Source organism: Saimiri boliviensis, chromosome 5 (genome assembly GCF_048565385.1).
Source record: "Saimiri boliviensis isolate mSaiBol1 chromosome 5, mSaiBol1.pri, whole genome shotgun sequence".
NCBI classification, from domain to species: Eukaryota; Metazoa; Chordata; class Mammalia; order Primates; family Cebidae; genus Saimiri; species Saimiri boliviensis.
The window spans coordinates 7,698,322-7,714,074 of NC_133453.1; the positions used below are offsets into that span (position 1 = coordinate 7,698,322).

The window sequence follows — 15,753 nt, forward strand, 5'->3', positions numbered from 1 at the left end:
AGAGTTGCTGGTAGGTAAAGGTCTGATAATCCTGCTGTTCAACTCTCACATGAGTCATTTAACTTATGCTTCCTCCACCTCCACCCCAGCTCCATTCCCCATCTGCACCTCAGACCTACTGGGCAAGGAAAGGCAGCTACAGGGCACCGGTCCAGGACTTTTCCCACAGGCCACACCCACGGCAGACATCACTAATCGATCAAAACACTCCCACTAAGGACAGACAGACCCTTGGAATCTTTCTCAACCAGGACTGCTAGAAGTCACCAAAAAAATGTCTGTCAGCGTTGGCATGAAAGTTTAAGAGAACTTAGGATTCTTGTAAGAGTCAGTGACTCTGTAAGGGCAAGAACAGCATGATGTGTCCCCCAGATCTCTTGTAGCATATGGTGTTGTACCTTGGAAACTGTAAGTACCAAGCACACACTTGCTGAGTTGATATATTTTTGCGTTTAGGCTCAGAGGGGACAATAGTGACAGCAACAGCAGTTCTGAAACCATTTATAAACTGCTAAGTGTGAAAGGATTTCCTGGGATGACTTTTCATAATGGTTTAGGGATAACAGCACCTTCACGATCAACATTGGTTTCTTCAACAATTACGAATCATGCACCTGCTACACATGAGGTCTGATAAAGTTATGGATTCAACGGTAGAGAGAGGATGCCAAAAAATGAAGGTCCAAGAAACTGCAGAAAAGCACCATGAATTATTGACACTAGCTCCCTGAAACCCACAGGGAGTTACATGACTTAAAGCACTGTCACTCTGACACGCTGTGCCTTAAGATGCTCTTAGCTCAAAAGTCCTGCCAGCTCCCTGCCACTCACCACGGTCACAGCAGGAACACAAACCACTCCTGACGACGGCACTGGGTTTACCATCCAGGGTCTGTCTTCTCTTCAAACACAACCCCATTCCTGACTAATTCATCTCTATCAATCAGCATTCATGAGAGAGCAAAGAGTAAACTTGGTACTAGATCTTATTGAATTACTGAGGGTGTGAAAATGCACCTTCATCCTCATGGACTGGCACCTACCTAGAACATTTATTTTGGGGAAATGATGACTTTTGAACTTCAGAAGCAACTTCCACTCCTCTCAGCTTTAAAAAGATGCCTCCCACAGAGGAAGCAAGGGGGTTCCCACTGTCATGGCCGTCCTACCTGTCTCACTTCATCACAGAAGAGGACAAAGACCAGCGCATACAGGACCAGCTCAGGGGGGTGTGGCACCGAATGGAAATCCATGAGCAGCACATAGGCAAACAGCAGAAGGAAGGCGATGTAGAAGACCACGTTCCAGGAGAAGACCACGAAGGGAGAGGTGAAGAACGCCACGTAGTACCAAAGCAGCTGCTTGTGCTTGTCGACAGGCTTCTTCCTGGACCCAGAGATAAGGGCATCGTCAGCGTCCTTGCAAGCGTGGGACGGGCACAGCTCTCACCTCCTTGCAAACATAGGTAAATGCAGACCCATAGTCAGGAGGAAGACAAGGAATCAAAACCATGTCCTAAGTTGGACCCAACCCCAGTTCAATCCTTGGCATTTTGCAATTAACAAATCCAAATTCTGCCCCAGATATTAAAGACACAGCCCCACCTCTACCCACTTAAGAGGAAATCCAGGAAAAGTCAGGGGAGATACCAGAAGAAATTCATAGGCACCAATGTGAGCATCGTAAGTTCCAGGCTTTGTAATCATTTACACAAGAGCACACACATGTGGATGCACATACACACACTGGCACACACACTCACACACAATTATGTGCCTTGGTTTGTACCTAAATGATACAAAGCCACAGCCCACCAAGGGTATAATAAACAGACACAGGATAATCTTCCAATTCTTGGTGTCTCTGGAAATCTCTCCATACCATTGCTTAGAAAGAAAATTCTACAGGGAAACAAAGACAGAGAACAAGGTCCTTATTAACACAATTATATGCAGGATGGCATGCAAACTTTCTCCCCTGCCCCACACTTTCCCCAAAATATATAGCTTTTGAACTAAGTTCCTTATTTTTTTATACCCACTGCCTGCATTTTAAGGGGCAGTGATAAAAACAATTCAAAACTTGGTTGTATTTTAAGTCTTTTTCTGAGTTGGATTATGTGCGCTTTATAGTAATAGTTGTATATGTTCAAATTCAATTAGCCTAGTTTATCCAACTCGCATTTTTATTACAGAAGTTTAAACAAGTAATCTTTCTGGCTCCTTTGTCTTCAGAGATCACAAATTCACAGGCACAGCCAATCAATACTACCTGTAGGGTCCCCAAGGATTCATTTCTGGAGAAAGACAGGTGATGCTTTTGTCAGGAAACTAAAAGGAAGATGGGAAGGGGGAGACTGCTGGTGTCTTGACATCAATTCAGGCTGAAATGCATGAAAAAGCTCTCCCCAGACTGTATCAACCCTTGACATTGACACAGAAGAGACTTCCACGAAGGTGGCAATTAGAAAACTCACAGCAGCTCTGAGAGCCAGCAGGGGAGCATAGACCCAACCACATCAAAGGACCCATATCTCTCAAAAAATAGCCCGTCAAGCAGACGGAGGTTAGTGTTTCTCAGGAGCAGAGGAAAAGGGAAATCCAAGGCCTTCTCGGTGCTGGCTGTGAGGGCTGGGACTGGCATGAACCCCTCCAGCCCTGGGCACCTGCCCTGCCCCTTGGAGGAGGACCCCCGCCTGGAGCCACTTCAGTCAAGCACATGCTTGGCCCATGAGGACTAGCATCCTGGAACAGGGCGCCCAGGAACAGCTTTCAACGAACAACCAATTGCAGCTGGGGGGTCAATGGCCGACTGCCTTGCACTGGGCCGGACAACACTGAAGCCTGTTCTAGTTTCCCAGAGGTCCCTGGCGGGTCAAGCCTGGGCTGCCCACAGTGGCAACCTCATCATCAGCACATCGTGTCTGTCCCTGTCCCTTCCCTGTCTCACTGGCGCCTCCTGTGCTTCCCAGGTTCACCTCCAGAATAAACTCCTGGCATTAAAATCCTCACTTTGGGGTCTGCTTCTTGGGAGGGGGTGCAGGGATTGTGGGCAACAGACAGGTGGTGCTTGGTCTTCCTCACTCTCCTATTCTTCTGAGGTGATGCACACGCCAGGCCATCACTGAGTGTCACTGACAGGCCTCAGTCACAGAAAGTAACAGCACAGGATTGGGTTCCATGGTTACCGGCAGCATTCTGATCACCCACTGCAGCCTGACTCTAGGAAACTCCCTGGCTGTCCGCTGATGGATGGACCTGGATGGTCCTGTGGCCTGGTAGTGAGATTTTCAGTGAAATGAATGACCTGACATCTGTTTGAAATGATCTATGAACTGGACAGGAGTAAAAGCCAGCCTCCACAGCACCCCAAGTTCTGGGACACAGGCAAGATGGAGTTTGGGGCCCAGGAAGCCATGAGCATGGTGTGGCCCACCTGGACAGCCAGCCCAGCCTCCCAGGCACACCCCGGCCCCAGCACCAGCCTTACTACATCACACTGCCCTACCCACATACCCACTACACTGCAGCAGAGGCTAAAACCAAGCAATAGCAAGACCCTCTCTGTGTGCTCCTTGTCACAGATCACTGCTCGCATTCAATCTGGCTTAGCTGCAGTAGCAAATGGATTTTGTTCATAAACACTTTGCTGTATGACATAATGGAAAGCCCATGACATGAAAGTTGCGGGTAATCAACATGAGATCCAATCCCAGTGCTGCTACTTCCCAGCAATGCAAGCTGGAAGGATATTCCAGAACCTCTCTGAGCTCCTGTATCCTCCTTGGTGAAATGGAATAACGCCCATTGCCACATGTGCTGTGAAGATGAAACGTGGCCTTGTGGGTAACAGATGTGGCTGACAAGCGTTGGTCCCTTCATCGCTTCCCATCCCCCTCCCTTTCTCATGTCCACATTTCTACCACTGGAACTGAGGGTGAAAAGCTCCCCACTGTAGGGTGAGACACCAGGTGCAAACTGCATTTCGTTCAATTCAGTGCAGAAACCTCTAGACTGGTTTTACCCATTTCACAAGAGTTTTTCTACTGCTGTCACTAATAATAACTGCAATAGTAATAGCTAAATAAAGGACCAACACCTTTCACATCTAATCTCCTTAAATCCTCACAATAGCCCTTTATCTGCTACCTTCCTATTTTACAGATGAGGAAACTGAGACTCAGAGAGCTCATGTAACTTTGCCCATCATCACACACTTCATTAGGGGCACAGCAGATGGAGACCCAGGCAGTGGGGTCCAGAGGCACAGCTCATAATTATGATGCTGTGATGTTTGCTAAGTGGAAACTCCAAGAATATTCTTTGTCCTGCACCATCTCTTAAAGCAAGGCTTTCAACCAACGCCTATGCTCTGCCATCTCCCACATCATCACCAAACAACTCCTTCTATGGCTTTTATATTGGAGAATAAGGTTCATTTTTAATATTTTTTAATGCTGCTAGTAGCATCTGACATAAAAGGCCCATTTCTGAGCATGTGATTTGGTGGCTGAGCATGTTTTACCTGGACCCCAGGCTGGGAGATGAAATGCTGGTCTGTGGCCTCCACCGCCAGCTCCAGACAGTTGCTTCCACCCCAAGCTTCACAGGAATAGACCAGCAGCTGTTCTGCCAAGTCTTCATCACTGCTGTAACACTCGGTGAACAGCTCTACAGCGACATCAGCACAGAGAGAAGCTGGCGTCAGGGCTGCACATGCCTGAAACTGTCCTGCTTCCGCCCCCAGCCAACCCCTGAATCTAAGAATAGCCTGGGTATGAGTCCATTCTTATAAAAGGCATAAAAAATGCCATCACAACACAATGCCTTACTGAATAAGAGGATGTTTTAAAAGCACAACAAACCCAGCAGAGCTCCTGATGACAGCAGGTGACAATAACTGCTCATTGAATTGAGCTGCACTGGACACAGGGAGACCCTCTCTTTAGTGGGCTTCTGTCTGGGCTCAGGCAGAAGAGACTCAGCCACTGAGAAGGGATCTAGACCCTCTGCACCCCCATCCCCACTCCCCCATAACCATAGCAGCCCTTCCTCCATCTCATTTGAATTCTATGCCATCTTGGCAAGCTTGCTTTGCAGATAAGGCACCGAGAGGGAAAAGAAGGTGTAAGAAACACTGACCTATTGCATTAGTGTGTGCTTACATTTCATGACCTAATGACAAAGAAATTGCAGTGTAGATCCTCAGAGGAAATTTTTTCTAAGTAAAAATATTAGGAGCCTTTGCCTAATTGAGGTCATCCAGAAATGAACTGCTTTGAATTTTTAATAAATTAAAAGAAATAATTAGACACCTTTTCCCAAAACAGAGAAGCTAAACTCATCAGCATGTTTACATTCGATAAGACCCTGAACAAACAAACCTGGATGCAAATACCACGTTGCAAACTAAAAACTGTCAAGTGAAAATGGAAAAAAAGTGAGCAGGCCTGAAACTCTCTGTTGTTTAGAGGCAATCGGTTCCGGATTTCTCACCTTCCTTAATGATCGGGGCCTCTGGACAAAGGGCATTGACAAGCTTTGTTTGAGGACCGAATAGCAAACAGCAGTCAGGCATCCTGAGACATGCTAGGAGAGTAATGTTTAGTGGAGTATCATCCACTCCAGGCAATAAGTAATCTCAGCTGCAACCCTGATAGAAACTCCTTGTCTCCTAACTTCAGGGCGCTACAGGGCAACCTGTATTCGAGCTATCCCTTGGGAACCGAGGCAAGGGGGAGCAACCCAAGATGCTAGCTACTCAGGCTGCTGCCTTTCCCATAAAAAACCATGAGTGTCGCAGACCCAGGGGCTGGGTCCTCTGGCAGTGTGTGCATATGAAACAGGCAGGCTAACTGGCTAGGGTGCAAGTCAGGTAAAATTTCAGCCCTGTCACAGTGTTGTAACAGCATCCAAAAAAAACCCCAAACAACAACAAAAAAAAAACCTCCAATGCTCCCTGAGTTGCTTAGCACTTGGCCTGCGTGTGGTCCTGGGTGGCCATGGGATCAGAGAGCCCAAAATGTCCCATGTTCATTCTTGGAAAATTTCATATGTGCCAGGACCAAGAAGCTTGTGGCTTCTGCTATGGCCTGTGCACCCAGAACTGTGGTCTGTGATCTGCAGCCCTCCATCAGGCAGGGGAGCTTGGGCATGCCACAGGCCTCCACCACCCAGCCTGTGAGTGCCGCTGGCAATGTCTGTGCCATATGGCAGACCCACACCCACCAAGGCATCCTAGCACTGGGGACTCACCGACCGCCCGGGTCTCATACTCATTAGCCAGCTCCTCGGACTCCCCAGCAGCATTGATGTCATTCTTCACTTTGGCCAGAGTCTTCAGAAGCTTGCTGGCTCCCAGGGCTGCCAGAGTGCAGCCCCTAGTCTTTTTTGGGGGAGGGATGGAAAATTTTAAGGTTTATTCTTAATCCCCTGAAGTGGTCAAGTCAACGTTAATGTCTGACAAGAATGTATTCATGGCAAAGCAGGAAACAGAATGTATTTTCTGGACGGGGTTAGAGCATGCGGTCAGCATGTACAAATGGAAATTGCTCTGGAGTCAAGAAGCCCTAAACCCAACCTAGGAACTATTCATAATGATTCAAAGTAAAATTTTTAATGAGCACAAAATAACTTGGAACCTGAATATGTTCACAGTCTTGAACATAGGATTAGCATATAAAAATATTAAGATAAATGCCATGAAAAACTGACAGTAAGACCATGATAGTGGGAGGTCTAATTCACTCTCATACTGGAATAGCTCAAAGGTTGAGGAAGGCCTGGACAAGAACACAGAAGACCTGACCATTGTCACTTTAACATTGAGTGTGTGAATTCAATATTCAATATCTAAGCTTTCCTCTAAAAATAATGTGAGTGTCCATAAATCATTTACAAAATATCTTACATGCTAAATCACAAGGAAAATTCTCAATAAACTTTCCAAAGCAGAATTTTTACAGGTCCTACTTCCTGTCCATAATGCGATAAAGCTGGAAATTAATTTTTAAAATCAAACTTCAGAGCTTCTGTGCAGCAAAAGAAACAATCATTAGAGCAAGCCAACAACCAACAGAACGGGAGAAAATTTTTGTGATCTATTCATCTGTCAAAGGGCTAATATCCAGAATCTACAAAGATCTAAAACAGATATACAAGAAAAAAACAAACAAACCCATTCAAAAGTGGGCAAAGAATATGAACAGACACTTTTCAAAAGAAGACATATTTAAGGCCAACAAACCTATGAAAAAATGTTCATCATCACTGGTCATTAGAGAAATGCAAATCAAAACCACATTGAGGTATCATCTCATGCTAGTTAGAATGGCAATCATTAAAAAATCTGCAGACAGCAGATGCTGGAGAGGATGTGGAGAAATAGGAACACTTTTACAGTGTTGGTGGGAGTGTTCAACCATTGTGGAAGACAGTGTGGTGATTTCTCAAGGATCTAGACATAGAAATTTCATTTGGCCTAGCAATGCCATTACTGGGTATATACCCAAAGGATTATAAATTGTTCTATTATAAAGACACATGCACAGATATGTTCATTGTGGCCCTGTGTACAATAGCAAAGACCTGGAACCAACCCAAATGCCCATCAATGATAGAATGGACAAAGAAAATGTGGCACATATACACCATGGAATACTACGCAGCCATAAAAAATGATGAGTTCATGTCCTTTGTAGGGACTTAGATGAATCTGGAAACCGTCATTCTCAGCAAACTGACACAAGAACAGAAAACTAAACACTGCATGTTCTCACTCATAGGCAGGTGTTGAACAATGAGAACACATGGACACAGGGAGAGGAGCGTCATGCACTGGGGGCAGAGGCGGGGGGAGGGATAACATGGGGAAAAATGCCAGATATAGATGAAGAGGGAATAGAGGCAGCAAACCACCTGGTTATGTATGCACCTATGCCACAACCCTGCATGACCTGCACATGTACCCCAGAACCTAAAGTAAAATTTAAAAAAAATCAAAAATGAATACCTCATCCACTTGGAAAACAATCACACACCCACACACACCTGAGAAGCAGGTGCCTGCTGGACTGCCCACCAAGCCCGACTGTTCTCCAGGGACTGCCCTTCCCAAGCACTCCTTCACCAACATGGAACAGAAGCACGGCCATGTTCATCTAACATCAGACATCCCATTTCACTGGTGATGTTTTATATTAGGCATGTGAATTTTGAGAGGATCAGAACGGTTATAACAAAGCATACATTTGATGTAAATCTGGTGTGGGCTTGGGCACTTACCTGCTCCCAAATGACTTTGGACAGTTCCTTCTTGTTCTGGAGAATGGCCCAGATGAAGAGAGCTTGCAGGGGGTGCCGAGTAATAGGAGACACGTCCTGGGGGGTTAGAGCATGTGATCAGCATGTGCAAATGGAAATTGTTCTGGGATCAGGAAGCCCTAGGAATTAGCGTCTGGAGGGCTCTGTGGCTTTGTGCATGACTCCATTTTCACAGTGCAGTGATATGATTTTCATCTCTGCAACTCATTGAGTGGTCTAATTTTGACACCAAATCTTTTATCTGTCATAAAAGACAAAGTACAACTAGATGAAAATGTATAAAGGGTGAAAAAAGTATTGAGAGCAATTTGAAAACTGAATGACTCCTGACAGGCTGAGAGAAAGCGATTCCTTCTCATCATATAACTCTTTCTCTTCTAGAAAAAAATTCTTCAAACTAGGTTCCAACTTTCCTATGGCTTAAGTTCAATTATCCCAATATAAAACTGTGGCTTATTTCTTTGGACTGTTATTCAAAGATTCAATGCCTAACATATCAATTAGATTCCCAGCTTCTGGCCGGGTGCAATGGCTCACGCCCATAATCCCAGCACTTTGGGAGGCCAAGGCAGGCAGATCACGAGGTCAAGAGATTGAGACCATCCTGGCCAACATGGTGAAAACCTGTCTCTACTAAAATACAAAAAATTAGCCAGGCATAGTAGTGTATGCCTGTAGTCCCAGCTACTCGGGAGGCTGAGGCAGGGGAATCACTTGAACCCAGGAGGCAGAGAATACAGCGAGTAGAGATCGCACCACTGCAATCCAGCCTGGGCAACAGAGTAAGACTCTGTCTGGAAAAAAAAAAAAAATTCCCAGCTCCTATTCAGCATTCTGTATCTTTCAAGAGAAAATTTTCAGATAAAAAACAACTAAGTGCTTATATATAATATATTCCTTTTCAACATCTTTACAGGTTTTACCAAGGTGTAGAATGCATGAGGCATATTATGCATGTTGCGGAGAAATCTAACATGAATATAGTTGAACAGAGGCTCTTTAAACACTTCCAAGTCCTGCAAACATCTAGTGCGTTTAGATTTTTGCAGCACACATACACTCCAAAAATCCCATAATTACAAAAGATAATGACCTAGTTTGGGTTTCCCCAGAAGAAATCTGAGACAAGGATTTGAGGCAAGTAGTTTATGTGGGACATGATCTCAAGAAAACCAATAGAGAAGTGAGGAAATGATAACAGAAAAATGGGAACCCAATATAAGGTGCATTATCAAGCAAATTATCTTGGTGGATAACTAGAGAACAGCCCCACTAGCCAACTCTAGGAGCCAGAGTAGAACACAAAGCTTAAAGTCAGCTCCTTCAAGTGGGGGTATATATACACTACCTTCTGACAGTCACTGGGCTCTGATCAGGACAAACATTCAGTGAAGAGTTGCAGATGCTGCCAACTGGAAACTAGGGCTTCCTATACTTAAAATGAGAAGTCCTGCAGGATTATAGGTGTTACAGCCACAAAATTGTCTCAAGTGAATATCCAGATTAAGCCCTTCAGAAATATGCACTTCCTCCTTTACTCACAAAAGAAGCCTTGTCAGTTCTTCATTCCTTCACATGCATGGGCAGCAAGCTATTTTAAGCAGATCATGGCCAGTGGTCTATGACATGAGCATGCAGCCATATGTTTACCCCTATTCCCTGTTGGATACCTTCAGAAAGTACACCACACCAAGTTCTGCAAATAAGAAAAACTGAGGCCGGGCATGGTGGTTCATGCCTGTAATCCCAACTCTTGGGAGGCTGAGGTGGGCAAATCACCTGGGGTCAGGAGCTCAAACCAGCCTGGCCAACATGGTGAAACTGCATCTCTGCTATAAATACAAAAATTAGCCAGGCATAGTGGCGCACACCTGTAATCCCTGCTACTCAGAAGGCTGAGGCAGGAGAATTGTGCGAACCCAGGAGGCAGAGGTTATAGTGAGCTGAGATTGGGCCACTGCACTCCAGCATGGGTGACAGAGAGAGACTCCATCTCAAAAAGAAAAAGAAAAAAGAAAAATTGCAACTAGTCTGAAATATACTAAAGTATAGAGCATAAAGCAAGACATTAGAAATAGCAGAGATTCACCCTATAGACAGATGCCTTATCTTAAGTAAAGGGAGTTGAAAAAATGAACAATGTCAACGTGTTAAGTACTTTATGGCAATAAGATAGGGAGTAGGGAAAATGGAGATATCTTATGAGAGAAGCCTCAAAATATCCGAGAATTCAAGCAGGCAACTCTCCCAGTACCTACATGGAATTCTATGTCCATCTCATCCCGGCTATTTCTGTCTTCCTTCCGGAAGCCTCTTCGGAAGTTTGCAACCAGTTTCCAGACAAACGTGAGAAGGGCATCATTATAGGAATTCTTGGCGATCTGCAGATTCCGGTACACAAGCGTGCTGAAGTGGTTGGAGAAGAGCTCAGTGAGGACATCGTGGGTGAGAAACTTCCGCAGGTTCAAGCCATTCTCCAGAAAGAGGCGGACAAACTTGGGTCTGTCCTTTATGAGAGCCGTAAACATGACTTCTTGAAGGTCAGCCGACTAAGGAGAAAGAACAGTGAGAGTACTGACAATACTACCAAAATATAGTAAGGGAAACACTAGGCATCTTTCTTCCTCAGCTGCACCATATTTCCAGCCACAGAGTAATATCTTCAACTGCTCTTTCAATCCTGGCTTCAGAATGAAGCTTATCTTTTTTTCCATTTTAACACAACAGAGGATTATGACATGATGGAGCTGAAAAACACAGCACAAGAACTTGGTGAAGCATACACAAGTTTCAATAGCCAAACTGATCAAGCAGAAGAAAGGGTATCAGAGACTGAAGATCGACTCAATGAAATAAAGAGAGAAGGCAAGATTAGAGAAAAAAGAGTGAAATGAAATGAACAAAGCCTCCAGAAAATATGGGACTATGTGAAAAGACCAAATCTACATTTGATGGGTGTACCTGAAAGTGACAAGGAGAATGAAACCAGATTGGAAAACACTCTTCAGGACATTATCCCAGAGAACTTCCCCAAACTAGCAAGGCAGGCCAACATTCAAATACAGGAAACACAGAGAATACCACAAAGATACTCCTCAAGGAGAGCAACCCCAAGGCACATAATCGTCAGATTCACCAGGGTTGAAATGAAGGAAAAAATGCTAAGGACAGCCAGAGAGAATGGTCAAGTTAGCCACAAAGGAAAGCCCTTCAGACTCACAGCAGATCTCTCGGCAGAAACCCTACAAGCCAGAAGAGAGTGGGGGCCAATATTCAACATCCTAAAAGAAAAGAATTTTCAACTCAGAATTTCATATCCAGCCAAACGAAGCTTCATAAGTGAAGGAGAAATAAAATCCTTTGCGGACAAGCAACTGCTGAGAGATTTCGTCACCACCAGGCCTGTCCTACAAGAGTTCCTGAAGGAAGGACTAAACATGGAAAGGAACAACCAGTACCAGCCACTGCAAAAACATACCGAATTGTGAAGACCATCGACACTATGAAGGAACTGCATCAACTAATGGGCAAAGCAACCAGCTAGCATCAAAATGGCAGGATCAAATTCACACATAACTATATTAGCCTTAAATGTAAATGGGCTAAATGCCCCAATCAAAAGACACAGACTGGCAAACTGGATAAAAAGTCAAGCCCCATCGATACGCTGTGTTCAGGAAACACATCTCGTGCAAAGACACACACAGGCTCAAAATAAAGGGATGGAGGAAGATTCACCAAGAAAATGGAGAGCAAAAAAAAGCAGGGTTTGCAATCCTAGTCTCTGATAAAAGAGGCTTTAAACCAACAAAGATCAAAAGAGACAAAGAAGGGTATTACATAATGGTAAAGGGATCAATGCAACAAGAAGAGCTAACTATCCTAAATATATATGCACCCAATACAGGAGCACCCAGACACATAAAGCAAGTTCTTAATGACCTGCAAAGAGATTTAGACCCCCCACACAATAGTAGTGGGAGACTTTAACCTTCCATTGTCGATATTAGACAGATCAACAAGACAGAAAATTAACAAGGATATCCAGGACCTGAACTCAGATCTGGACCAAGCTGACCTAATAGACGTCTACAGAACTCTCCACCCTAAAACCACAGAACATACATTCTTCTCAGCACCACATCACACTTACTCTAACATTGACCACATAACTGGAAGTAAATCACTGCTCAGCAAATGCAAAAGAATGGAAATCATAACAAACAGTCTCTCGGACCACAGTCCAATCAAATTAGAACTCAGGATTAAGAAACTCACTCAAAAACTGCACACCTACATGGTAACTAAACAACTTGCTCCTGAATGACTACTGGATAAATAATGAAATGAAGGCAGAAATAAAGATGTTCTCTGAAATGAATAAGAACAAAGACACAATGTACCAGAATCTCTGAGACACATTTAAAGCAGTGTCTACAGTTCAAACTTCTAAACAGGGATGGCATGGTGAAATCTTTATCATCAGCTAGACATGAACTTGAATGTGACTTAGCCCCTTGCTAAAGTGGAGATAAATACACCCACGTAGAGATGACATTGGTCAAAAATTTTCCCCAGTATCAGGCATGGAGGAAGCAATCAGGGGGTGGGGGTGCAGGGATAGTAGTACCATTGGAACCACCTCTCCGAAGTTGATAATAGTCACCATTTAGGACCCAGCCACCAGTGTTGTCTGTATGCTGCACTGTGGGATCTTCTCCCCTTCATAGATGCCCAGGAACCTTCTATTATGGTGACTGCATTCTGATATACAGATGTTAAAATGGAATGCATCAAACTATAGGCAAACCACATGCCACCAAGCCAATGTCTGGTCATGTTACTACCAGTAAGTCACTGGAACACTTGACAATTATACTTCATTATTATCTATCTCTAGCTCTACTTTCTGGGCTTCTGACAAAACTTAGCCCCTAGGAACTTACTGAGAATCTTAAGAAAGACCATAAGCATTTTGGGAGGTCAAGGAGGGCAAACCACTTGAGGTCAGGAGTTCAAGACCAGCCTGGCCAACAGGGTGAAACTGTCTCCACTAAAAAAATTAAAATAAAAAATTAGCCAGGTGTGGTGGCACACACCTGTAGTATCAGCTACTTGGGAGGCTGAGGCACAAGAATTGCTTGAACCCAGGAGGCAGAGGTTGCCGTGAGCCAAGATCACACCACTGCACTCCAGCCTGGGTGACAGAACAAGACCTATCTCAAGGAAAAAAAAAAAAAAAAGATCATTAATGTTTACTTCAGACACAACCTAGTGGACTACAGGCCACTCCAGCTCTCAGATGTTTTCTGTGTGTCCTCCATAGCATTTCTTACAATTTTATTCCAAATGTTTATTGCCAACATTTAAAAATTACAAAGTTCATCAAAATCTACATTTCCAGCATTAAAATCCTAAAGAGTTAAAAGTAAAAACTGTCGATGTGGCAGCTCTCCCCTATAATCCCAGCACTTCTGGAGGCCGAGCTGGGTGGATCACTTGAGGTCAGAGTTCAAGACCAGCCTGGCCAACATGGTGAAACCTCATGTCTACTAAAAATACAAAAATTAGCTGGTTGTGGTGGCAAGTGCCTATAATCCCAGCTGCTTGGGAGGCTGAGGCAGGAGTATCACTTGAACCTTGGAGGCAGAGGTTGCAGTGAGCCAAGATTGCACCACTGCATTCTAGCTTGGGAGCAGAGCGAGACTCTGTCTCAAAAAAAAAAAAAAAAAAAAAAAAGAGTAAAAACCAACAACTTTGACAACATGGAAACCACCAGCGTAAGCCAAGGGGCAGCTGCTTCCCGGAGCCTGGGATCTCCTGCTCCCCACAGTCCCACTGCTCCTCCCTAGGACCCACCGGCCGACTCACTCTCTTACATTGTGTGCCTGATCGCTGGTCTAAATGGATGTCTTCTGCCCACAGCAGCATTCATGAGTTTTGTTCTGCCTAATGTTGGTCTCATGGGGATCACACATTGCCTAGAGAAGGCATTGTCATGGGTCCCTTGGGTTCCCAAATTGTGGATGCAGCAAGGCTCAGCAGGGGAAGAGAGGGCTACCCCTCGCAAGATGGCAGCTATGCTTTCTCCTCTGTCCTCAGAGGAGGTGTTCTTCATATTCACTTTTCTTTCTAAATCCATTGGCCGGCCAGGCGCGGTGGCTCAAGCCTGTAATCCCAGCACTTTGGGAGGCTGAGGTGGGTGGATCACGAGGTCAAGAGATCGAGACCATCCTGGTCAACATGGTGAAACCCCGTCTCTACTAAAAATACAAAAAAAAAATTAGCTGGGCATGGTGGCGCGTGCCTGTAATCCCAGCTACTCAGGAGGCTGAGGCAGGAGAATTGCTTGAATCCAGGAGACGGAGGTTGCGGTGAGCCAAGATCGCGCCATTGCACTCCAGCCTGGGTAACAAGAGCGAAACTCCGTCTCAAAAAAATAAAATAAAAAATAAATCCATTGGCCTTTCCACTGGTCACACACTTGCTAGCGTAGGGCAGTGGTTCTCAAACTTCAATCAGAACCACATGGAGAGCCCAGTAAATGCAGATTGCTGGGAGTCAACAGCAGAATTTCTGCAAGTCTGAGGTGGAGCCTGGTGATTTGCAAGGTAACAAGTGCCCATGTTATTCCCAGGCTGCCGCTAATCCAGGACCCACATCTGGAGAACCACCAGCATATGGGGAAAGGCTTTCCTGTCAGTCACATCTTTGCTTTCAAAACTTGATTCTTCCATTTTCTAGCCATGTAACCTGGAATATTGTGTCTCTGAGACTCAGTTTGCTCTTCTAAGAGGTAGATGGTTACGAGGATGAAATAAGCTAACACCGGTCAAGATCCTCTCAGAGATTCAAGTTCACAGCAGGTCCTCAAAAATCTATCAGCAACTCCCCCTGCCATGACATCCATGAAGCCCTGATTTAATAAGCATGAATGGGATCATCCATGCTGTGGATTGGTGTAATGGGCAAGTAAACTAACACAGGGAAACTGCCTGGTGCCCTGTCAAAGATCACAGAAATATTATCAGTATTCCAGAGATTTTTATTTTTAAACAAATAATGCTTCATATGTGCCAATGTTGTAAGCACTTTAGAAACATTATCTGATTTCATCGTCGTTAACAGCCCAAAGAGATAAATACGGCTATTTTCGCCTCTCCGCTTTCAGATGAGCTGTTGAGTGCCGGTAAACACTGAACCACTGGCTCTCTCAAAGAAAACAGAAGCCCTCATTTGTAGTGCTGGATGATTCCTATGGTGTAGATACTCCCATTGTGGCCAAGTTTCAGCTGCCAATGTGGCATCACTAAACACGGAATCGGGAAGAGATGTGGAGTGGCTCACCCTTGAATAGCGTCTCCAGCTTCCAGGTAGAATACGCACCATTGGCCTTCAGAGCAAAGGTAATAGTAAATGTAGCCAAAGAATT

General features: G+C 44.7%; 1 protein-coding gene across 1 annotated transcript in view; it reads right to left on the reverse strand.

The window, feature by feature from the left end:
* Nucleotides 1-15,753, reverse strand: part of TRPM8 (transient receptor potential cation channel subfamily M member 8) — a 101,255-nt gene that overhangs the window by 43,043 nt on the left and 42,459 nt on the right. The window contains exons 12-17 of the mRNA XM_010347219.3: nt 10,580-10,870; nt 8,283-8,378; nt 6,255-6,384; nt 4,525-4,670; nt 1,789-1,901; nt 1,170-1,386 (exon numbers count right to left, since the gene is read on the reverse strand). Of these exons, the coding sequence (XP_010345521.2) occupies nt 1,170-1,386; nt 1,789-1,901; nt 4,525-4,670; nt 6,255-6,384; nt 8,283-8,378; nt 10,580-10,870 (993 nt within the window). The remainder of the gene's footprint in view (nt 1-1,169; nt 1,387-1,788; nt 1,902-4,524; nt 4,671-6,254; nt 6,385-8,282; nt 8,379-10,579; nt 10,871-15,753) is intronic.